Genomic DNA, 25000 nt, shown 5'->3' on the forward strand with positions numbered 1-25000 from the left:
CTCTCTCTCTCTCTCTCTCTCTCTCTCTCTCTCTCTCTCTCTCTCTCTCTCTCTCTCTCTCTCTCCTTTGTGTGTCACCTAAGGTTCGGTGGTGGCTCAGCGGTCTGACCACGGCTCCTCGGCGCCCCCTATGCTCCAGGCGGCCTCTGCAGCCGGCGCCCCGCTGGTGGCCTCGCACTACCCCCAGTCATACCTGCCCTACAACCCCCCTCAGTACGGAGGACAGCAGGTCATACAGGCCATGAGCCCCTACCCCGGACAGGTAACACACACACACACACACACAAACACACAGAGTTGATTTTGATGTCCTCCCCTTTTTGTGGACTGCTTCTGTAGACCATTCTAATAATGTTGTGCTTTATTTATTTATTCCCCCCCCCCTTTCCTGTCCTCATCTCACCTCTCCCTGTCTTCACCTCTCTTCTCCATCCTCTCCATCCTCTCCTCATCTCTTTACATTTCTCCTCCTCTCCGTCTTCTGCTCTTTTTCATTGGCTTCACCTCATATCCTCTCCACTCCTCCCCTCTCTTGCCGCCTCCTCTCCTATCCTCTCTCCTATCCTATCCTATCATCTCCTCTCCTCCTCCCCCCTTCTTTTCCTCTCCTCTCCTCCCCCACCTCTTACTTTCTTCTCGTCCTCCCAATCCTCCATTCCTCTCTTCTCCTCCCATAGCCGGCGATGTACTCCATGCTGCAGGGTGGTGCTCGTATGCTGAGTTCGGGTGGGGGCCACCCCCAGGCCCTTGGCCCCCCGGGGGGCCCCCAGTTCCCCGGACAGAACGAAGGGCCCCAGGGCCCTCAGCAGGGCATCTATGGTAAGGACACACACACACACAGAGAATGTTGTATTTATAGTAAGACAGACATGCACAATCAGTCAGAGAGATTTAGAATAAAGCCTACGCTCATCTTTATTGTCAGTGTAGGTGTACATGTTGAGCACCTAGGACACCCTAGTGGCTCATCCACTCTCATCCACTGAGTGGCTCATCCACTCTCACCCAATAACACACCTATTTTGTTGGCATTAAGTTTGACCGTTTAAAAACACAGAAGTCTCACAACGCTTCTGTAACCTAATGACTACCTGCAGGCGTGTGTGTGTGTGTTTGTTTGTGTGTGTGTGTGTGTGCGTGCGCGTTGTGTCTAGAATGCGCAATGTCTACATTGGCTAATTCTGTGTGTGTGTGTGTGTGTGTGTGTGTGTGTGTGTGTGTGTGTGTGTGTGTGTGTGTGTGTGTGTGTGTGTGTGTGTGTGTGTGTGTGTGTGTGTGTGTGTGTGTGTGTGTGTGTGTGCGCTGCACATCTCTGCAGGGCATGGATATAATTATGAGTGTTCTTGTTTAATTAATTATGTAATTAATTGGTTTTAGTTGGAGCACTTAACGAGTTTAATGTCAGACACATTTCCATGCGGCCGCTGCTCCCCTGTCTGACTTAATTGAAAGTCTGAAACTCTGCCCTTGGCTTAAGGGCCTTTATTCACCTTAATTTGTTCTTCCCATTCTCTCTCGCTCTCGCTCTCGCTCTCGCTCTCGCGCTCTCTCTCTCTCTCTCTCTCTCTCTCTCTCTCTCTCTCTCAGCTCCTCAGTCGTTCTCTCATCACTCTGGGGCGGTTCACCAACCTCAGCCCTCAAGCACCCCTACTGGTAGCCAGCCGCAACCGCAGCACACCACGCCTAGCCCCGGACAGGTGAGACACACACACACACACACACACACACACACACACACACACACACACACACACACACACACACACACACACACACACACACACACACACACACACACACACACACATACACACCACTCCTAGCCCCGAACAGGTGACAGATGCAGACACACACACACACTGTCTAGCTCTGAACAGGTAAACACGCACGTATACATATTAGAAACCCCTATGTAGGCAATCTTGGTTCAATCGTGCTATCCAGTCAAGACCACCACTCCACACACCAAGACGCCGATGGTTAGGAGACCTTTGGAGGCTTTAGGTTGAGAATAAATGGAGTTCCCGTGGCACTGTAGATGGCAGTAGCGCCATCTTATGCAAGCCGTCACCAAGTAGGGGACAACGCCGCCTTAGGAGACCAATCTTAAACACACTCCTTTGCATTGGGTGGGCGGAGTTTGAATCCTCTTTCCCTAATCTACTCTCTTTGTCTGGAGCCGGCATCAGGATATTTTTTAATAGATTTTACCAATTGATAAATTGACAAATTTACCAATTGATGACAGCGCTATGGCGGTTAAACATGGCAACGACCTGACCTGAGCCATTCATTCCAATATCTAGGAAGGCTCAACACGATATCTAGTGTTCTTATCTATGAGGCCAGCACACACACCACAAATCAGTGTGTGTATGTGTGGCTGCCGATCAACTTTGTGGTGCTCGATTTTCATTCTGTGGTGCTCAACCACAGAATTGTCTATGTACGGGACACACTGCACTGTGCATGCTCCCAAAGTATTTCTGTGCATTCCGTAACGCATTCACACACCGCCACTCAAAGTCTCTGGACAAGTGGGACATGCATACACATGCACACATTCCTATGTACATAAATTAGTGCCACATGCGTGACTGTCAACCACAGTGTCATTAGAATGGAATAAACAGATGCCTGAATTAATTGCACACGCACACGCACACACACACACACACACACACACACACACGTTTTGCTCAGAGCGGTTGTGTGCATACATCAATGCAACAGTGCACCTCTCTGTCAAGAAGCTTAGCTCTTGTTGCTAAGACAAACGTGTTTTGCATTTAACATCCTCCCACTTTTTTCTTTTCATCCCATCCCTCCTTTATTTCTCTCCTTTATTGTCTACCTCTCTCCATTCCGTCTACCCCTCCTCCCCGTTTTTCATCTGTTGATGCCTTTCTTCTCCTTCACGTGTCTGACTCGCTCTTTGTGCTTCACTCGTCTTATTGTTGCTTTTATGTCTGCATCTGCATGTCTGACTGATTCTCTTGTCTCCCGGTGTCCTTCACACGTTTTCTCTCTTCCCTTTCTCCTCTCTTCCTCTCCATCATGTTCTGTCCATCATGCTTCCATCCTCCCCATTCTCACTAACTGGCCCCGGTGGCCCCCACTGCTTTTGTCTGTCTTCTCTCGTTCTTTGCTTTGTTCCCTCCATCTGCCTGTCTGTGTCCTTGTCCTTTACCTTCACCTCTTGTCTGTCAATCTGCACCTCTCACTCTATTCTTCACTCTTCTCTTTTCTTCTTTGTTTGTCTGTCTGCCTGCCTGCGTGTCCGTCTGCTTGTCCCTTGTATTGATTTGTTTTGTCTTTCAAAATGATGATGTAAGTTGGTGACGGTGACGCACAGATGAGTGTTAAGATGCTCTCTTTTTTTTTCTTTGTCTCTCCCTCTTTCTCTTGAATGAATGTGCTGTCAACTGGTGTCTATGATATTTGATCAAAGAGCGTTTAAAACTCGCTCACTCACTCATTCACTCACTCGCACTCTCTCTCTCTCTCTCTCTGTCTCTTTCTACACCTCCCCTCTGCAGAAGGGCTGGTGCTTGTACCACTCTGGTCCGCTGTTAAATTTCACGTCTTCCTCTATCCCCACTCCCTTTCTATGCAGTAAACTGGTGTCAGTGATGCTGAATTAATGAGTGTTCAATCTCACCCTTCATCTCTCGCCCTCTATTGTGCTTCCTGTCTCTCCCGGTCTCCCCCTTTTCTGTCAATGAATTGCAGTGTGCTGTTTAGGGCTGTGTGAAATTAGGGATGGGATATCGGTATCGGTGTATCGGTATCGGGTTCAGATATCAACATATTTTCAGAGATCGGATCGGATCGGAATTTTCCCAAAGTATCGGAATTTTCAAAGGACTGATATTGAGCCAGGTGTAATGTTAATTTGAAGACATAACACTTGCATATTAGTTTTCAGGATGAGATTGTTACTTTTTTCCTTGATACTTTTGACTTATTAATTGGTTTCCTGTTCTTCTGACTTCCTTTTCTGACCAAATAGTCATCTTGGGCCTACCTCAAGTTGAAATTCATGCATATATGAGGTTTTGGTATTGGATCGGAGTAGTATCTGTATCGGCAGATATCCAAATTTAGATATCGGGATCGGATCGGAAGTGAAAAAATGTGTATCGGTGCATCCCTAGATCAAATAATCGATTCAATCGATAATCGATCGATTTCATTTAAAATGCACATAATCAATTCGCAGGGCACAAAATCGATTTTTTTTGTTCTTTTTCTTTTTGTTCTTTTGTTTAATTTGGGTATATGGAAAATACCCAGTAGGTATTAGTCAATTAGGCCTAGACCTACTTATTACATTATATACATTAGCAATCTGTTAACACTGTCAAGCCACAGCCCTTTGACATTTTAATAAAAAAATAGGCAACAGCATCTTTTGGGGGAAATCCTGGCACCAAGAAGGGAACGGATTGAATCGATTCGGAATGAATCGAATCGTGATTAATCGATTCAAAGCCCTAAGAATCGAAATCGAATCGATACAGGAACATGGCTGCGATACCCAGCCCTAGTGCTGTTAAATCCCCCCCTCTACGCAGTGAGCTAAGTGTCAATGGCATTAAATGAAGAAGTGTTGAATCTCTCCTCTCTTTCTCTCTCTTCCCTCCGTCCCCCGTCCCTCCACTGCAGACGGGTCAGTCGGGTCCCCAGGGCCAGTCCCTGTACCACTCGGGTCCGCTGTCGGCCCCCACCCCGCCTAACCTGCCCCCGGGACACAGCTCCCCGCAGGCCTCCTACCCGCTGCCCGGCTACAACATCCACGGACCCCAGGGGCTGCCACACACCTACAACCTCGCACAGATCACACAGGTACGGACGGACCCACACAGGAGTGTGTGAGTGTGTGAGTGTGTGTGTGTGTGTGTGTGTGTGTGTGTGTGTGTGCGTGTGCGTGTGCGTGTGCGTGTGCGTGTGCGTGTGCGTGTGCGTGTGCGTGTGCGTGTGCGTGTGCGTGTGTGTGTGTTTGTGTGCATGCACAAACAATGAAGGTTGGACAGATTGACATGTTATTTAGATCGATGTCGGCCCCTCAAGACATATTTGCATAAGGATGTCTGTCACTAAGGTGTGTGTGTGTGTGTGTGTGTGTGTGTGTGTGTGTGTGTGTGTGTGAATACATGCATGAACAGTTGTTTGAGGGTTATAACCCTTCCCTGGACAGATTGACACCTGTGTGATTGTCTGCGTGTGCTTGTATGTGTTTGTTTGCACGCGTGTGTGGTAGGTGTGAGCAGACAGTCATTGTGTGTGTGTGTTGCATTATTGATGAGTGTGTGTGATGAGGGTGTTAAATAGCCTTCTCTGGAGGGCTGCTGCTTCAGTTAGACGGGACCACTGTGTGTGGGTGCGTGTGTTCGTGTAGGTGCGTATGTGTGTGTCAGGGCTTGTTTCAAGGCGGCACTTAAGGGTAATTGGTGTATAACACATTCTCACTAGCCATTTGGCTGCTAATTTACCTTCACATCAGACCACGCCTTCACTAGGTTCCCTGAAAATATAACTTAATTGTATTGCAAATGTAAATTCTTTTTGCTTTACAAAACATACTTCATATTTCATGTAAAACTTCATAACAGTAAAATGATATTGGGGGCCGGATAAGACCACAGAGCATTAACTTCCTGCTGCGTTTCATGAGAGAGTGTTTGTGTGTGTGTTTGTTTGTTTGTATGAGCGGGCCGGGCACAAGCATTACTGTCCAATAACAGTCTGCTGCACCTTAAGAGATAAGGAGCTGTGTGTGTGTCTGTCTGTGTCTTTGTCTTTGTCTGTGCCTGTGTGTGTGCCTGTGTGTGTGCCTGTCTGCCTCTGTGCGTGTGTGTCTGTGTCTGTGTGTGCGCACCAGAGAGATGAACATCGTAATGCTTTTCCTCTCCGGATATCAGGTGTGTGAGTCATTCGGGGGGTAATTGTTCTGTGTGTGTGTGTGTGTGTGTGTGTGTTATTAGCCTCATTAAAAGAGGAGTGTTTTGTTTATCTGTGCCATTTTCTCTCCTGGCACTTTGCCAGCTGCTGATTCATTCATTCATCCCCAGCCCCACACGCGCACACACACACACACACACACACACACACACACACACACACACACACACACACACACACACAAAATCCAGGCACACACATGAGTTCCATTGCAAACGTACGCACAAGCACACACTCTCTCTCAGTCAGACCACACCCACACGCACACGCACACCCACACCCACACTCGCACTCTCTTCTGAAATGAATCCCGTCTTTCATGTGCTGCCAAATCAACAGATTAGCCACCCTCTTAGTCCATCCCTCTTCTGTCGTTTACTCTTTTAATCCCCCTCATCCCTCCATCTTTTCTCTCTTCTGTTGTTTTCTCTTTATCCCTCTATCCCACCCTCTCGTGTCATCTCCCCTCCGTCAGTCACTCACCCCATCTGCCTGGCGTCTTTCAAACCAACTATCTCCCCACACACGCATACGCATTTTCTCTCTCTCTCTCTCTCTCTCTCTCTCTCTCTCTCTCTCTCTCTCTCTCTCTCTCTCTCTCTCTCTCTCTCTCTCTCTCTCTCTCTCCTCACCCCATCTGTCTGACTTCTTTCAAACCAACTATCCATTCCTCCTTCACCCCATGTGGCTGTCGTCTTTTTAACCTCCATTCTCCCTCCACATCTCTGCCAAGGACTCCTTCAGAGTGCTGTCATTCTGAAAATAACTGCAGGACAGTATTCAATCATATTTATAGTGGAAAGACCCTTGTTGTATTTCAATATGGAAAGGAACCTGTTATAGAGAGACACGCCTATTATCAGTCGTTTCTCAAAATTGTCAAATTTATTTTAGGCCTAAGTGTGTGTGTGTGTGTGTGTGTGTGTGTGTGTGTGTGTGTGTGTGTGTGTGTGTGTGTGTGTGTGTGTGTGTGTGTGTGTGTGTGTGTGTGTGTGTGTGTGTGTGTGTGTGTGTTACTTGTGCCTGAAACATGAAAAGTAAAATTCAAAGGTCTGAAGCTCCTCTGCACAGCCAGTTTCCAGGTGCTGGTGAAGTGCAGTCATCAGTAATCCACAGCAAACAAGAAGGATCACCGCACAGTGGTGGACTTAATTGTGCTGCTTTTTTCTTTAGTGGACAACACATTTTACTTGTGATTCGTCACTTTGCACCTGAAGTGAACCTGACGAAACACAAGTGAAACGCGTTGTTCACTGAATAAAAGAAACAGCAAAATTAAGTCCATCAGTGTGCGGTGATTCTCGTTTTCCATGAAAAGTAAAATGTCACCGTCGCCCATGCGTGAGTGCGCATTTGCTTTGTTTGTGTCTGTGTGAAAGGTAAAATTGAGCTCTCCCTATTTGTTACAGATGATAATTATTAGAGGTGGACCGAAAATTCGGCCGCAGATCATATTCAGCCGAAAGCCAATTGAGAGGCCGAATAGAAAATGAATTGAAAATGGGCATTAATTAAGCTAATTTCAGTTCTACTCTAACATTTGATGACTTCAAATACACCTATTTTCTTTCAGAAACGTGTCAAAACATTTATTGTAAACTGTAGATTTCAGCAATATTTGAAAATAGTGAAAAACCTAACTTTTGATCACTTTTGACTTTTTTTGTAATACTGTATTCGGTTTCGGTATTCGGCCAAGTGATTAATTATTATTGTTTCGGTTTCGGCCACAAATTCTCATTTCGGTGCACCTCTATGATTATCTCTCTCTCTCTCTCCATCCCCCTCTCCAGGCCCATGTCCAAGGCCCCATGTCGGGCCCGCACCCGTCTGGTACCCACGGCCCCCCTCAGATGGTGATGCTGCATGCGCCCCCCCAGGCAGGACCTGGCTCCTCCCAGCACCCCCAGCACGGGCCCCAGCAGGGGCCCCCCCAGCACTTCGCTTACATCGGACACCCCCAGGGTAAGGACGAGGAAACACACACACACACACACACACACACACACACACACACACATACAGACACACACACAGATACACACACACACTCACACGCGCACACACACTTTGCTTACATCAAACACTCCCACAGTAAGGACGAGGACACACACACACACACACACACACACGCGCGCACACACACACTTTACCTCTTAATTTGTGCCCACAATTTGAAAAAGAATTTCTATCGCCATACGTTTAGCTGTTGAAGGGTTGCTCAGTAAGAGCTAGGTAACTGAAAACACACTAAAAAAGTATATTGTCCACAGTGACACACACACACACACACACTGCGGGAATGGGCACCAGCACCTCCAGGATAAACACACACACACACACACACACACACACACACACACACACACACACACACACACACACACACACACACAGACACATTCTTTTACATCTATGTCCATCGTCTGAGTAACTTGAAGGGGCCCGTCTTGACTTGACATTGAACCCACTATTTCTTGTTTGCTCATAGAGGCATTGCTGTCATGGTTCATTTCTGACGTGTGTGTGCGTGTGCGTGTGTGTGTGTGTGTGTCTTCTTGCGTTGCAGCTGTTCAGGTCCCTCAGCAGCATCCCCAGCAGCTCTCCTTCCATCCTCAAGGCAACTGAGCAACGTCGTCGCCATAGCAGCCACCCTTTGACTCCTCCCTCCTTCCGTCTCTTCTGTAGACCACGCCCACAAAGAAGACTTGGACCAATTTGAGGGGAAGAGGGGGGCAGAGTGAAAGGGGGGAGAGGGGATTTGTTTGTTTTCCCTCCCGTGTGTGTGTGTGATTCCCTCCTTCCCCATTGCTTGACCCTGCCCTCACAATATTACCCCTAACCCCCCCCCCCAACCTCCACCCCACCCCACTTTGTCATACACTACAGAATGGCAGGACTCCCCCCCCCCCCCCCCCCTTCCCACCACCCCCCTTTGCTGATTCCAAATCCAAGCCCCGCCCCACAACCCAACCCCCCTCGGAGGACCTTCTCTAAAGATGCGTCCCAGAATTCCTTTCCCTTGGACCCCTATCCCACATACAGCCCACCTCATTCCACTGTTTGTCTTCCCCTCCTCAGTATACCCCCCCCCCCCCCATCTCAGCACCCCCACCCCTATCCCCTCCCTGCCCCCCCCACCCAGTTATTGATTTTAGGAGAAGCTGCTTTCTCCTCAGCTTGGTAGAGAGCTCATCCATGATGAGGATGATAAGGAGGAGGGTCTGCAAGAAGAAGTACCGCCCCCTAGAGCTTGGGGTGGTCAAAAAAAAAAAAAGACTAATTTCTCTCTGTCGTTTTTTTTTTTTTTTTTTTTAAGACCAACTATTCTTCTGTGCCGCTGTGCAGGAGAAGAGTGATCGACAGCGTATGGCCTCTGTAGCCACAGAACAACGAGGAGAGAGAGATTTAAAGGGAGAGAACAAGCGACAGAGCAAGAGGGAGGGAGAGAGAGAGAGAGAGAGGAGACTGAAAACTGAAGACGAATACAGGAGGGGCGGCCACAGAGAGATGAGGGGTCTGAGCACGAGATGGAGGGAGAGAGACAAAACATTTTGCCATGTTCGGGGAAAATGAAACGCAAAATAAAAGCGAGTCGCCCTCCCCCCTGTTTTTGTTTGTTTTGTTTTTTTAGCAATCCCTCCCGTGACCCCTGCAACCGGAACTCTGAACTTTGACCTTATGACCTTTTTGCCCCCCTCCCCCTCTCCTAGACCCCCCCCTTATGTCCTTTTCATCCACACCTCACCCCTGACCCTAGGGAAAAACAAACAATAAAAAAAAACATGGAAAACACAGAAAAACAATTAAAAACATCGACCAAAAAAAACAAATAAATAAAAAATTTTAAACTTTACTTTCCTGACTTTTTTTCTTTCTTTCTTGTCTATTATGGGGATCTCACCAAGACGACCATTAAAGGTCAATACGATGCCATGGCCACACACAACAGAAAGTGAGATCATTGGACTTTTTAAAATTTTGCATACAATGGAATTCAAAACACTTGTCCTAAACCGCACACCAGATCTATCTCCTTTTGGTTATGAAGGAGAGTTATACATGACATTGTAGATTATGAATTGAGTGATTTTTGATCGTGATGATGTCAAAATGTGGCAAATGGCTTTCATATTGGGCGATCTCAGGGCAAGTTTTGTCTTTGCCAACCAGCATCAAACCAGGAAAGACCGTAAGAAAATGCACCGGGTTGACTCCAATATGCGGACTCCCATCCTCTGTCTGTGCTTGTGGCCTTGCGCTTTGCTGACGCCCCGCCTTAGTGAAGAAAATAATAATGTTTCCCCGCTGTCAGCCTAGCCACAACAACTTTTGGGGGACTTTTCTTCATTCACTATCCCGTTTGCAAATGAGAGAATGACATCAGAGTTGAGCTTTTACGATATATTTAAAGGGACACTGTGTGAGATTTTTAGTTGTTTATTTCCAGAATTCATGCTGCCAATTCACTAATGTTACCTTTTTCATGAATACTTACCACCCGCATCAAATTTTCATTATGACTGGAAACATTGCACTTCTCATACATGAAAAGGGGGATCTTCTCCATGGTCCGCCATTTTGAATTTCCAAAAATAGCCATTTCTAGCTGCAAAAATGACTGTACTTGGACCAAACTAGAAAATATTTGTTTATTACTTAGTAAACTTTCATGTAAAGATAAAATTTGGCAATAGGCAGCCCAGTTTCAATGAGCAGCATAGTTGCAGTACCTTTTTTGACCATTTCCTGCACAGTGTCCCTTTAAATACAATTATGTTGTCAGTGACATCATCACAAGGTGGCAAGGGAGCAAGGGAGACGGCAGTCCGCATATTAGAATGTATACTGTGTAGCCGCAGCTCATCGTCATGATTGCGGCTTACAAAGGAAACCGCTTGCTTGAAGAAGAAAGCTTTCAGGAGCTGAAACGGGCACACTGTGTTTTAAGTAGTCTAGACAAATAAGAATTAAACTACTAAATCACAAAACAAAACTTGAGGTTTTAAATTAACACTGTATACCTTATGGTCATCATTTCAACATCAATAGTAGGCCCATTATAGTGATATGCTCCCCATAACAAACAAAAGAGGACCATTAGGGTAGAATGCCCTAATGTGGGACATTTTTTTGTCACTTCAACTTTGGTGGTCTATTAAAATGTAAAGAGAGCATCTCAATACAGCCAAATGACATATTTGTAATCCTCTAGTTGTGCTTTAGTGAAATAATAAGAGAACAAAAACATGTTAAAGGTGCACTGTGCAGAAAATGGTAAAAAAAAAAGGTATTGTCTATGCTAGTAGCTATGCTACTCATTGAAACTGGGTTGCCTATTGCCAAATTTGATCGGTTCATGAAAGTTTATTAAGTAATAATCTAATATTTTCTAGTGTATATATAATCTAATATTTTATACTTTAGGCTATAGTCTTGCAGCTAAAAATGTCTATTTCTGGAAATAGAGGGCGGACCATGGAGAAGATCCCCCTTTTCATGAGTGAAAAGTGCAATTTTCCCAGTCATAATGAATACTTAGAATTTGATGGTGGTAGTATTCATGAAAAAGGTAACATTTGTGAATGGGTTGCATGAATTCTGGAAAGAAACAACTAAAAATCTTACACAGTGCACCTTTAAGTGTTTCGAAACAAAATATTTAAAATATTAAGGTAAGTTTATTATGGGATGTGGGACAGTGCATGTTTAAAGGTCTCTGTGCAATCAGTGTACAATAGTAGTCCACTGTCTGCCAGAGTTGAGACTTATCAGTACACATTAAACCAATTATTCTTGCTCTCTTTTACCAGTAAATATGACAGTTTGAACATATTGCACACAATTGGTCTCTTCAACATGGCAGCTCTTTTTGAGGAAAGAACGTGCGGTTTTTGGACCCAGAAGTTGTCGATGACTGCTCCACCAGCGCTATTTGTCCAGAAAGACTGAAATAAAACTTTGATATCCATATTGTATGTGGACAATGGTCTTTGACTTCATAGTGGCTTATTAAACTACCACTTTTGTAACTGTCCCACAGGGATCATCGCGTGTCCAATCTAGGACAGCACCTAGCCTATCCTGAAGTGGGACACTATTAATATGGTTTAAAATAAATATTACATTATGTGCACCACACATTATTTTCGGATGAACATGTGCCTAATCAACATCACTAGGCTACACAAAAAGGGGAAATTGATATTTTAATCAGAGTGTATTAGTACCCTAAAGACAGATTTGGCCAAAAGGTATGTAATTTGCCATTAAATGTCTCATGTAAATGTAACAAATGTCAACAATGGCTACGTTTACATGAGACATTTAATTCTGAATAAAGTTTAATTCCGCTATGAAAACGTCATGTAAATAATTCGGAATTAAAGGAAAAATCAAATTAAACTCGACGGAACTATTTAATTCTGAATTATTAATTCGGAATTAAAAATGTAATGTAAACATAGCGATTGTTGCTGAGGGCGGTGCCTGGGCACAGGCTCGATTGACATCCGCCACAGTTCCTCGCTGAGCTGCGTGCTACGATAAGCTGTGCAAGTGGATCTAATTACACTACTGATTGGCCGTAATTAGCAGGATTCTTCTGAACACACGCCGCGTTGGTGGTGCTGACCTGGTTCTCACACAGATGGTTATAGGCAGAGCTCTAAATTAACACCAGCCAACCGGCCAGATGCAGGTGAAATTTCAGTTTGGCTGGTAGAAAAGACCAACTTACTAGCCACGTTCCATTAGTGGGTGTGTGTTTGGCTAGAAGGATTAACATCTACTAGCTATTTTGGCTGGTGATGAAAAAGGTTACTTTAGAGAGCCCTGGTTAAAGGGCCTACATAAGGGTGTCATGAAGAGTCATGAGATTGGCATGACCAATGTCGGGTACATCAGATCAGATACAGTGAGTCCAATATGTATTTGATCCCTTGCTGATTTTGCCGGTTTGCCCACTAATAAACACATGATCAGTCTATACATTTAATGATAATAGGCTATGTATTCAAACATGGAGAGACAGAATATCAAAAAGAAATTCCAGAAAATAACTTAAAATTATATATTTTAATTGATTTGTATTTAATTTAGGCAAATAAGTATTTGACCCCTTTAGCTAAAGAAGATAAAGTGCTTTGTGGCAAAGCCCTAGTTGTCTAGCACTGAGGTCAGATGCTTATTTTAGTTGATGACAATGTGCATATACAGTAGTTGAAAAGATTTTTGCCCATTTTTCTTTGCAGATTATCTCTAAAACATTAATAGTTTGAAGCTGTAGCTTGGCAAATGGGAGGTTGAGTTCCCTCCATAGAATTACTATAGGGTTAATATTATTTGGAGAATGCCACTTCACGACTTTAATATGCTTCTTCTTGAGCCACTCCTTTGTTTTTTTGACTGTATGTTGTGTATTCTTGTCATGTTGGGAGATCCAAAAATGGCCCGCCTTCAGTGTAGTGGTGGAGGGAAGGACGTTTGCACTCAGGATTGCACATTACATGTCTCCCTCCATCCATTTGTTGACGATGTGAAGTTGTCCTGTGCCTTGGCCAGACAAACACCCTCAAACCATAATGATACAACTTTCATGCATGATGGTGAGGAGGGTGTTCTTGGGATCATACAAACCCCAACTCCATAGAAGTTGGGACACAAGGTAAATTGTGAATAATAACAAAATACTGCCATTTTCAAAACGTCTGATTCTTACATTATATGGAGAACAGCACGTATCAGCCATCGAAACGGACCAAAATTATTGTTTTGGAGGATATTCATGAATATGTAAAAACAACACGTCTCAAAAGAGTTGGGACGGGGACAAAGGCAGCAAATGTCGAGGAAGACTAAAAACAAAACAAAAGACAACACTTAACAGTTAAATACATTAACCGATAAGATGATTTTATATATAAAAAAAACAGTGTTAATTCCTATCTTGGACATGATTTCACCAGCTTAAATGGTGGGTGTATTCCTTGTCATGTTTTGCAATGTTTTCCTTCCTGTAGTGCTTACAGTGTGACAGGTCTTGACCAAAAGCCCACCATTTTAACACCTGCTGGTCCTTATGATGGAGCCAAACTGTTAAAACATAGTAGAGAATTTAATTTGTCCTTACTACAGTATGTGGCAGTAATCGAAGATCTCCCTTCAAAATATAATGCATGAGTGGCCTTTCATGCTGCTTAGAACCCATTTATACCATTCAGCACTGTATTTAACTCTACAGATGAGTGAGAACATCTTAACCAATGCACTACTGCACCCGCATGCCATCATGGAGGCTGACTTTTGAAGTTAGCACTAACACAAGTTGGATGGTCCATTTTCACTGTAGCACAGGATGTGCAATACTCTATTATTGTCAAAAATAATTGACTTCTACTACTTAATATATATTCTCTTAAGTTAATTTCTGGATTTTCTTTTCGATATTCTGTCTCTCCATATTGGAATACATATTATCATAACATTTATTGACTGATGTTTTTGTGAGTAGGCCTAGGTAAACCAACAAAATCAGCAAGAGATCAAATACTTTTTGGACTCACTGTATATTGATATTGTCATATTGTGATATTGACTTGTCATAATGTCTGGTTCAAATTTCAGAATGTCATGACACCCACACAATGTCATCTTGACATTCCAAAAACCAAATGACACCTTATGATAACATAAGCATCACTAATATAATAGGCCCATGTCATCAATGTTCCTGAGATGTGCCATATCATTCTCATACCAGTTACGTAGTTGACACCCTTTTCAGCATGTCAAATAAAGTGTTAGGCCTACTAATCTTCATTTACATATCTAGTCGAAGAGCTCTAAATTTAGAGGAGATGATCTGACTCAGTCGGGCTAATAGTGGTGTTAATGGCCATAATAGGCCTCGCCTGACTCACAGCCTTCTTGGCAAGCTCACAAACACCATGGCAACCACTGCAGATGGGCCAGTAACGAACGCGTCGTCTCAGCCCTGAGATGGTGCGAATGACGTGCCCCTGTCTAATTCTGTGTGTCTGAGTGTCACTCTGGCTGCGTCTATCGGGAGTCTAGTCTCTAGCCAGAGAAGACACGTGCGTTCGTTTGTCATAAGTCCACATGTGTCAGTGCAATTGCCAATCTGCTCTCCTCCACACATCTGGTTTTCTGTGTGCTTCGCTCCATCCAGCTGTCAGGAGTCTCGCCATCCGTTATCAGAAGTCCAGAAACTTTGGATTTGTGCTGTGAGGAATGTACTCGTCAACAGTGTGACTGGGAGGACGGTACCATTGGTGAAGATTAGTGTTATTGGAACACAGGACGGGACACAAGACTGGAAATTCATCAGCCGTTAGGGAAGTCAGGAATCATTTCTATTGCATTTCATCCGTCAGCAGTATATTCTTCAGCTTTCAAGTCGTAGGGAGTGTTAGGCCTACATGTTGTCAAAAGGCCAAGTCTGCCATCACCTCTACGAGTCTCACTGAAGCCTCCACACAATGAATTCTGTGTGTGATCTTAAAAGTTAAGTTCTGGACAGAACCCGTGAAGTGTATTTGTCAGAAATTAAGGAAAAGACTATAGAACCTTGACTTTGTACAGCAGTCGTCAGAATTGTCTAGTCCATTGGGAATCAATTCGGAGCCATGCAAGCCATCAGGAGTCTGTAGAACAATATTTTTTCGCATCAGGAGTGTGAAGAGTGATCTCCTGCACCGATCACCTCTACTCGTCTGACCAGGATTAGGTCCTGACCTCTCGCTATCTGTAAGTGGAGAATTACTGTCATCTTTGGTTACGTGGCGCTATTCCGACATGTCGCTATTCCGACGTTAATGTCTAGTGTCGGAATAGCGGCATGTCGGAATAGCGGTTGCCCCCCGTCATCTTTACGCCTGGCATTGCCACCAGCCTGGCATGTTCTAGACTTGTTGAGTGTTTAAAGAGGGGGAAAAATCTGCACTAACAAGCTGAATCTCATAATTTATTTATCAAATATGTGCAGTGGTGTAGTCTACTTTTTATGGTGGGTATGCTGTATATTTCAGCATTTTTGAAGTGGGTATACTGTATATATTTGTGCTATTCAAAACAATGGATCAATCAATTTAATACTGAAATCCCTGAAATTTAGAAGTGGGTATACTCTGTATACCCGCGTTCTACGTAGACTACACCACTGAATATGTGAGACCAAAAAGCTTGGGGGAAGACTGTTCTCAATGAACGGGGCATCTCAATGATGGCCGGTAGTACTGATAGTAGATGGACTGATTTTTTATCATGACTCAACTGCAGACAAGCATTGTCTGTCAGACAACTGTAGAGAAGGGATGTGTATGGCCTACTGCCCTTAACCTGTAGTACTGTATTGGGAGCAATGTGTCGTCAATAGTCAAACCATATTAGAATGATTGGTGATGTCAGACTGAACTGCAGACAAGGAATGTTTGTCAACTTAACTGAAGACCTGAGGGCCCGTGGTCTACCATGTGTGTGTGTGTGTGCGTGCGTGCGTGCGTGGTGAATGATGTGTGTGGTTGGTTGATAGCAGGTTGCTGACATGGTGGGCTGTGTGTGAGCAATAGATGCATCACTGATTGTGCTCTGTGATTAATGGACTGGCCTTTTCAGTCTGGCTGACTGACTGGGGATGTCGGAGAGACGTGTGACACCGTGCAAGGGCTGGAGTGCTCTGCTGCATGTGTGTTGTGAATGATGCTTAATAGCAGGTTGCTGAATGAGGTGAGCAGTGCATGAATGGATGCGTCAGTGATAGCCTTTGAGGTGGATGCCTGGACTGTCCATCAAAATCAGCTGTGAGTCAGACAAGGGGTGTGTAACAAGACAGGCAACAGACTGTATCTTTTCTCTGTTGTGTGTGTGTGTGTGTGTGTGTGTAGTGAATGTGGTGACCGGATAGGTTTCTAGGTTGCTGACAAGCAGGTGGGTGAAATGAAGTGAATAAAGAGACTTTGAGAGGTCATGGGCTCATGTAGTGTGTGTGTGTGACTGTGTGTGTGTGTGTGTGTGTGTGTGTGTGTGTGTGTGTGTGTGTGTGTGTGCGTGCGTGAGTGTGCGTGCGTGTGTGTGTGTGTGTGTGTCTGTACATGTGCGTCTGTACGTGTGTGTGTGTGTGTGTGTGTGTGTGTGTGTGTGTGTGTGTGTGTGTGTGTGTGTGTGTGTGTGTGTGTGTGTGTGTGTGTGTGTGTGTCAGTGTGAGTGAGGCCATGGGATTATGTACTCTGTGTGTGTGTGTGTGTTAGTGTGTGTGTGTGTGTGTGTGTCTGTCTGTCTTTTGCATGTGTGCATCCCATACGCCTGCGTAGTGAATAAGTGCACAGCTGATAGCAGGTTGCTGCCAAGCAGAGGGGGTGAACCATGAGCGATGACTGTGTCACGATGATGTGTAGCGTATGTGATGAATGGCACGGCCTTTTCCAACTGACTGCAGCCTGGCTGACACGGGGATGTGCTTGAAACTCACTGGAGACTGTAGACTGTAGAACTTGTGTGCAAAACATGACGCGCATTCTTGATGTGGAGTTCTTTAATGCCAAGCATACTTACTGTACATAAAGAGCTAACATAACCTCCTGAAAATTAGGAAGCTTGAAGAGCTTCAGAGGCGTGTGTGCCTGTGCGTGTGTGAGAGAGAGAGATAGAGAGGGGGGCGGGTGTGTGTGTGTGTGTGTGGGGGGGGGGTTAACAAAGTGTGTAGGTGCAGAGAACTTTGTTGCATAAGTAATTTCATTTAGTAGACAGGGCAAGATGGATCATCCTGTGCATTTCATTGGAGGTTAAACAGGTGATGCGATTAATGATGTGCAGTTCTCAAAAGTAATAGTAGAAGTTAAAAAAAACCCATCTGTCTACTGTTTCCTTCCAACACAATTAACTTCACTGAGTAACTGGTCTACAATCAGATCATTACCAAATTAGATCAAATTCATAGGTTTACTTTTTTTCCCAGTAACGACAAAGTATATCCAGCTTGTTAGGTAGGCCTACAGTGGAATAACTGGTGTAACACCTATGTAATAGCATGTGCTAGTGTTATACTTACACCATAAGTATACTTCTACTTTTACTATTGACACCTCTGATGACATGTGACATGTACGGTATGTGCAGGATCTGGTTGTTCTCATAGCACTGTTTTGGCATGCCAGAAAACACCTCGAGAGAGCTTGTAGAGTTTCTATGGGAGAATATCTGGTGAAGTTCTCGGCATCTAGTGACAATTAGTGCGGTGGGATAGAAGAGGTTCACCACATTTTGTTGTCGATGTCATGGGTGGGTGGGTGGGTGGGGGGGGGGGGGGTGGGTCATAGAGTTTGTCTGCATCTTGTTTTGTTGAGATGAGATGACTGTTGCGAGATTGTCAAAGAGGGGTTCTAAGCATCGTGTAGAGGTCAGTGGGAGAGCTTGTAGAGGGCCTCTGCGCTGTTCTCGAGACGATTCCGGTACTCAAGGTTCCTGTAGTTCCCCTCGGGAACCCCCTGCAGGCCGTAGAGGAGGCCCCAGCAGCAGCACGCAATCACAGCCGTGCTGTCACTGTCACCTGCGCAACACACACACACACACGCATACATTTGAAATTCTTCACACATAAAGTACAGGTAAGCACACATTGCAGATTCTTGTTTGGCAAACTTTTAATGACAGAAACTAGGGATGGCGATAATTGAAAAAACTCTTACCCGGCTACTGAGACTCATTAACCGGTGGTTAACCGGTTAACCGGTAATCTTAAATTATACAATGTTCGCGTGCCTGATATGCACAGCACTGATTATTTTAAATTCTATTTTTCACATAAGACTTTTTTTTGCTGCGCAGACAGGACCTTCCATGTCCAGCCACTCTTGCCAGATGGAAAATGCTGAATTATCGTACTAAAACCTCAAAATTATCGTTTTTTGGTAGGAAATTATTATTATAATTATTATTATTATTACAACCGGTTAACCAGTGGCAGATAATTTTAACTTGTTAAAGTTGATTCGGTCGACTATCGGTTAAACTGTTACCGGTTAACATCCCTAACAGAAACCTCATGTGTGCTGATTGTGTTTGTAATCAGAGAGAGATAAAGGTAAAGGGAAAGTGTCAGATCTAATGTGTGCTTTTGTTGTGAGCGTGTGTGTGTGAGTGTGTGTGTGTGTGTGTGTGTGTGTGTGTGTGTGTACGTGTGTGTGTGTGTGTGTGAGAGTGAGTGAGTGAGTGAGTGCGCTCTGTAATTTACTGTGCATCTTAAGGGTCTTGGGAGGTGGCAGCAAAAACTGGCTTTGCCATTGTTGTTAATATCAGTTAAAGTGTTCACAAAGTGCCTGGTATAAATTTAAACCCTTACTGGTTCATAAGTCACCTCCACTCCAAAGGACAACAACAGCCTGTTGCATAAACATGGACATCAGACTTTGACTACCGGTAAAATTTAGAGTTCCTTGGACAAGACATGGACACATTTACGGTTTAGACAAAGTGCATGCTGAAATGCTTAAAGCTGCACAAATCCGTTTCTTACAAACTATTTTTTAGCTGTGTCAGGGTCTTCATAACACCGTTCCAGATGACTAAATCAAACATCTTTTTTTAAAACTTCTGAGGAAGGGTAACCATCAGTTCTAAGACAACTGCACATCAACCTGTTTTTCAGAGATATAATTCCTGGCTTTCCTTAGCCTGGCAAGCAGACTAACGTGAAAATATTTGTCTGGAATCGCTCCATTTGTCTCTGTACAGCCTTGGCCAACGCTATGACTAACCAATCGCCTTTCCTTAGCCCATTCTGTTGTCTCCACCCTCTCCACCGAGCAATGGAACGTCATTCAAGTACATTCAAGTATCATGAAGAAGTCCATTTGCTCACAACTTTTCAGTGGAAAACCATTTTAACATTCTAACCACCATGGAAACCATTCAAACATTCTAAGCGCCATGAAACCATAGGGCATGCTCAATGGCTCCAACATTTTGCTACAGTTTCCTGATAGTAGCAAAAGCGTAATGTAGCAAAACGTTCTGCAACAGACTTTCTTCTTGTATGTTTGCTATTGTTTGGTAGGTGTGCTCGACCAAATATCCAATTGGCAAAGATGTTTCCTTTGACAAACACCATTTCTCACTGTCAAGTGTTCTAGTCTTGGTAGTGTGTAAAATGCCTAGTTATTGGATACTCCGCAGAGTTCACCAAAGAGTATCCAATCACTGGGCTTTTCATGCACTACCAAGGCACAACCAGACGTTCAGCGCATTTCTGTTTAAGAAAACATGTTGCAACACTGACCACAGCCCTAACCTTCATGGATTCCACTGCAACATCCTAACCTCCATTGGCAACAACGGTAACCTTCTTACCTCCATGGAAACCACCTCTGCTCATAAGCACCTCCCAGTCGGAGCCGGCCCCCAGCAGCGCATCCAGCGCTATCATTGGTGCGTCGTGGCCGCTACGTCCCGCCCACCCGGACAGGCTGAAGCTCTTATAGGCCACGTCCCTTTCGGCTGGCCCATATTGGTCAGGCCAGACGGCGGGGCCGATGCCTGTGGAGAGGCCTCTGAGGTCCAGGTACCTGCATGGAGAAAACAAACACCACTGTATTACGGCCGCTATTGCATGAGGCATTCACACATCTACCTGTAGTTATGCATACAGTACAAGGGCCATGTGGGTGTGTGCGTGTGTGTGTGTGTGTGTGTGTGTGTGTGTGTGTGTGTGTGTGTGTGTGTGTGTGTGTGTGTGTGTGTGTGTGTGTGTGTGTGTGTGTGTGTGTGTGTGTGTGTGTGTGTGTGAGTGAATGAGAGAGAGAGTATGAGTATATGTAAACCAGACACTATTACAAGAGATTTTCACATATCTAGTCACACACACACACACACACACACACACACACACACACACACACACACACACACACACACACACACACACACACACACACACACACACACACACACACACACACACACACACACACTGTGTGTGTGAGTGTGTGTGTGTGTGTGTAAGAGAGGGGGTGATGGCATTGTGTGTGTGAGAGTGTGTGTGTGTGTGTTTCCTACATACAAACCATTGCCACTTCTCCTCAAAGTAGCCCCAGTCCCTCTCGCACTCCTCCACCGCACAGCCTCGAGACTTCACAAACTCCCTTGCGATTGGACAAGCTTCCTTCACAAGTCCCACCCCCCAGCTCTCCATTGGTCGACGCTGCACGGCGTAGGCGACAAAGAGGGCGGAGGCTACTGCTCCAAGGAATCCGATTGGGTGAGGGTGGGTCATGCGGCCGGTTTCCACGGCAACCGCCACCAGTGACGACAGCTGATCGGGACGTGGGTATCTGGGAAGTTAAAAAAAGCATAAAAAATAGTTCAGGTAACTAGTTCAGGTAACTACTAACAGTCACTGTTTCCCTTTAGAATCCATTACTGTATGTATGGAACAATGCAACATAATGAAACGCTCACAAGTTGGGAAGTAACCTATATAGTGTTAGGATGAGGTCACTAGAGAACAGAATTCAAAAATGCTTTAATTATTTGTAACTTCATGCCAGATGCTTTGGATAAATAAATCCGCTAAAATCAAGAATTGGACACCATGCTCTCTGACTCTTTAAAAAGAACACGCTGGATTCTAGCCAACACATAGTACGGTTGGAAAATGATTTTGAAATGGGTTTACAACGTTTGGAACAAAATGGCTAAAATCCAACAATAGTGAACAATTGGACATTGCAGACACAACCATATCTGTTCAATTCATTTGGATCGAATCCTACCCTTACATACAGAAATCTATGATTGAATTGCCTGTAGTCCTTTATTGCATGCCGTACCATCTGAGGCACGCTGTAATAGTCATTGAAAGGTTAACTACCATTCTCTACTCTTACATAACACAGGGCCTTTAGTAATGCACTACGACTCTGTCATTGCCCTTCTGTTAACAACAAATTTATAATGCTGTGTTTTAACGGGTTAAGCAAGGCACCTAGTAATACAACATTGCTCCAGGGACTGTAACCAATACCCTGAGTGTACAGTGTGCATGCATCTGTGTGCGCTCCATGTAAAACTCAGAGGCCTACCGTGTGTGTGTGTGTGTGTGTGTGTGTGTGTGTGTGTGTGTGTGTGTGTGTGTGTGTGTGTGTGTGTGTGTGTGTGTGTGTGTGTGTCCGTGCTCACCTGAGTCCGATGCACATGGACCTCATGGCGGCTCCGCAGCCAGTTCCCTCTGGGTTGTAGGCCACCCTGTACCCCCCCTCGGTGCCTGGCTTCAGCTGCGACACCCCTGCAGAACACACACATACACACACACCATTAAACATCCCCACTGCCGGCCAGTCCATCCCCACAACCACTAAACACTATGGGACCAATTCAAACTAGTAACCTCTCCTTTCGCTTGTTGCCTCGTGATGCTAGGCAAGACTAACCAGATTTACATCATCTGTCTGCGTTCAGGAACTACACGCGGGGGCGTTCCCTTTCCTCTCACAGCCGAATACCAGGCGACGGGAGTCAGGTAAAGGCAAGACAACATTGATGCTAGAAAAGCTTTATTCAATATCTTGCAAAATCACAATTCAAATCTCATTTTCAGTCAGGATAGTGAAAGTTGCTCTGTCCAGGCTCTGTCTGACAGCAGGGAAACTTATTTTTTCACCACAGAGGTGGAGCATTATTGAAGCACGAGGCCACAACTAAAAAGGAGAGGACACAAGGTACTAGTTTGAAGTGTATCCCATATCTACGGTGCCTACTGTACATTACCCAGAATGCTGGAGGGTCCTGGCTTCCTGCCCTCCATATCCTTCATGGCCTCCACATACCTGGCCGCCACATCATGGTACAGCTCCTCTTCCTCCTTACCTGCAGGGGGCAGAATACAGGACGCATGGCATCACTCTGATTACACAACATTACACACACTGGGTGCGTTCCAATATGGGACCTTGCTTCCTCCACTTGTGCTTGTGGCCTCGTACTAGGAAGTAATATGTCATGATGACATCACTGACTACAGCATTATAATTCAATATCTTGAAAAAAAGCTCAATCGTAAAGTCTTTTTCTCAGTTGCAATTGGGATGGTGAATGAAAAACAGTCCCCCAAAAGTTGTTGTGGCTAGGCTGACAGCTGGGAAACTTTATTGTTTTCTCCACAGAGGAGGGGTCAGGAGGCGGGGCAAGTTCACAAGCCCAAGTGGAGGAAGCAAGGTCGTTGGAACGCACACACTTAGCCTAGTAAACTAGCCGGTCAATTTTTTTTTACCTGCGACTGGTCTAGCCTTGAGCCATAGCCGTGAACTCCCAAACTGCCCTGAATCTGGCAAACCAATCACAAGGCAGATATTTGTTTTGAATCAAAAGCAGGTGAGGTTTTGAGGGAGTGGCGACGAAGCCCACGATGCTGGGAACAACATGAAAGATGGCGCTGATTGGTCAGAGCGTTGGCCTATAGGCACAGACATGGTTTGATGTATCATTCATCGGGGCCAGACTAAATTAAACATCCAATCTCACATTTAGTCTGGTTTATCAGGCCTACACACACTACCTCTCCCTTATCAGGCCACCACATCTTGGCACAGCTCCTTACCCTCCTTACATATAGAGTAAACAGGACATGGCAATACGCGCGCACACACACACACACACACACACACACACACACACACACACACACACACACACACACACACACACACACTAGGGGTGTAAATAAAAATCGGAATATATCGATGCATTGATCCTAAGGCCGACAATTTAATTGAATCACATCGTATCGTGGGGCATCCCTAAGTATCGAAAATAATCGAAGCGTTGGCCCTTATCCAATGCCCTAGCTCCGTAATGTAAAAGAAGTGGAAAAGTAACTGAAAAAAATGTAATCGAATCGCATCGTATTGTGGAGAATTGTTAAGTAATCGAAAATAATTGAATCCCTGCTTCAAGAAATCCATACTGTATCGTATTGTCATGAAGGCTGTGATTTATACCCCTAACACAAACACACACACACACACACACACACACACACACACACACACACACACACACACACCGGAAACCAGCAAACAAAGTTTGTAAGTTTATGCCTGTGCCACCAGATGCTAGTTTTTCTGGCTTCAAATTAGGGGTCGACCGATACAGGTTTTTAAATAGCCGATGTGATACCGATTTTGTTTTCATCACCCTTGGCCGATACCCGATTTCCGATACCCGATATTTGGGGCCGATATGTCCCATAAATATGATATGGCCGACAAATATTCCAGGTCTCAAGTTAAAAATTAAACATTATCAAATTGAGGTAGAATTTGTAACATTTAAGCACTCACTCTAACAATCAAGTAATGTCTAACAATCAAGTAATAAAAAAATAAAGTGTCTTGGTGCTTTTAAAAAAAACCTGAATGACATAAAATAATAAATATTGTGTATCGGCCAAAACCACACGCGTATCGGCCGATACGATACACTTAAAAAATGCAAATATCGGCCCGATATCGGTTAGATATATATTGGTCTATCCTACGCATGCATACACACATAGACACACGTATGCATACACACATACACAAACGACGTATGCATACACACATACACACACGCATGCATACACACACACTTAGACGCATGCATGCATACACACATACACACACGTATGCATACACACATAGGCTACATACACACATACACACACGCATGCATGCACACACACACTTAGACGGATGCATGCATATCCTACGCATGCATACACATGCATGCATACACATGCATGCATCCTACGCATGCATACACACATACACACACATATGCATACACACATACACACACGCATGCATACACACATAGACACACGTATGCATACACACATACACAAACGACGTATGCATACACACATACACACACGCATGCATACACACACACATGCATACACACATACACACACGCACGCATGCATACACACAGAGACGCACGCATGCACACTAATGAGGTGATCGCTCGTCTCGACCACACACCC

At 44.7% G+C, this 25000-nt stretch overlaps 2 protein-coding genes across 6 annotated transcripts in view; one reads left to right on the plus strand and one right to left on the minus strand.

Moving 5' to 3' along the window:
* The window catches only part of atxn2l (ataxin 2-like), a 29043-nt gene extending 20236 nt beyond the window's left edge, over window positions 1-8807 (plus strand). For all 4 annotated transcript variants that reach the window (XM_063222037.1, XM_063222039.1, XM_063222038.1 and 1 more), the window contains 6 exons: window positions 84-262; window positions 678-819; window positions 1588-1697; window positions 4669-4848; window positions 7758-7929; window positions 8534-8807. In XM_063222037.1, the coding sequence (XP_063078107.1) occupies window positions 84-262; window positions 678-819; window positions 1588-1697; window positions 4669-4848; window positions 7758-7929; window positions 8534-8592 (842 nt within the window). In that variant the 3' untranslated portion in view covers window positions 8593-8807. The remainder of the gene's footprint in view (window positions 1-83; window positions 263-677; window positions 820-1587; window positions 1698-4668; window positions 4849-7757; window positions 7930-8533) is intronic.
* Window positions 8808-18285: 9478 nt separating this feature from the next.
* Window positions 18286-25000, minus strand: part of adprh (ADP-ribosylarginine hydrolase) — a 13924-nt gene continuing 7209 nt past the window's right edge. For both annotated transcript variants that reach the window (XM_063221256.1, XM_063221255.1), the window contains exons 4-8: window positions 22744-22842; window positions 22156-22261; window positions 21042-21308; window positions 20329-20543; window positions 18286-18529 (exon numbers count right to left, since the gene is read on the minus strand). In XM_063221256.1, the coding sequence (XP_063077326.1) occupies window positions 18381-18529; window positions 20329-20543; window positions 21042-21308; window positions 22156-22261; window positions 22744-22842 (836 nt within the window). In that variant the 3' untranslated portion in view covers window positions 18286-18380. The remainder of the gene's footprint in view (window positions 18530-20328; window positions 20544-21041; window positions 21309-22155; window positions 22262-22743; window positions 22843-25000) is intronic.

The sequence above is a fragment of the Engraulis encrasicolus genome, chromosome 17 (genome assembly GCF_034702125.1).
Source record: "Engraulis encrasicolus isolate BLACKSEA-1 chromosome 17, IST_EnEncr_1.0, whole genome shotgun sequence".
Classification (NCBI taxonomy): domain Eukaryota; kingdom Metazoa; phylum Chordata; class Actinopteri; order Clupeiformes; family Engraulidae; genus Engraulis; species Engraulis encrasicolus.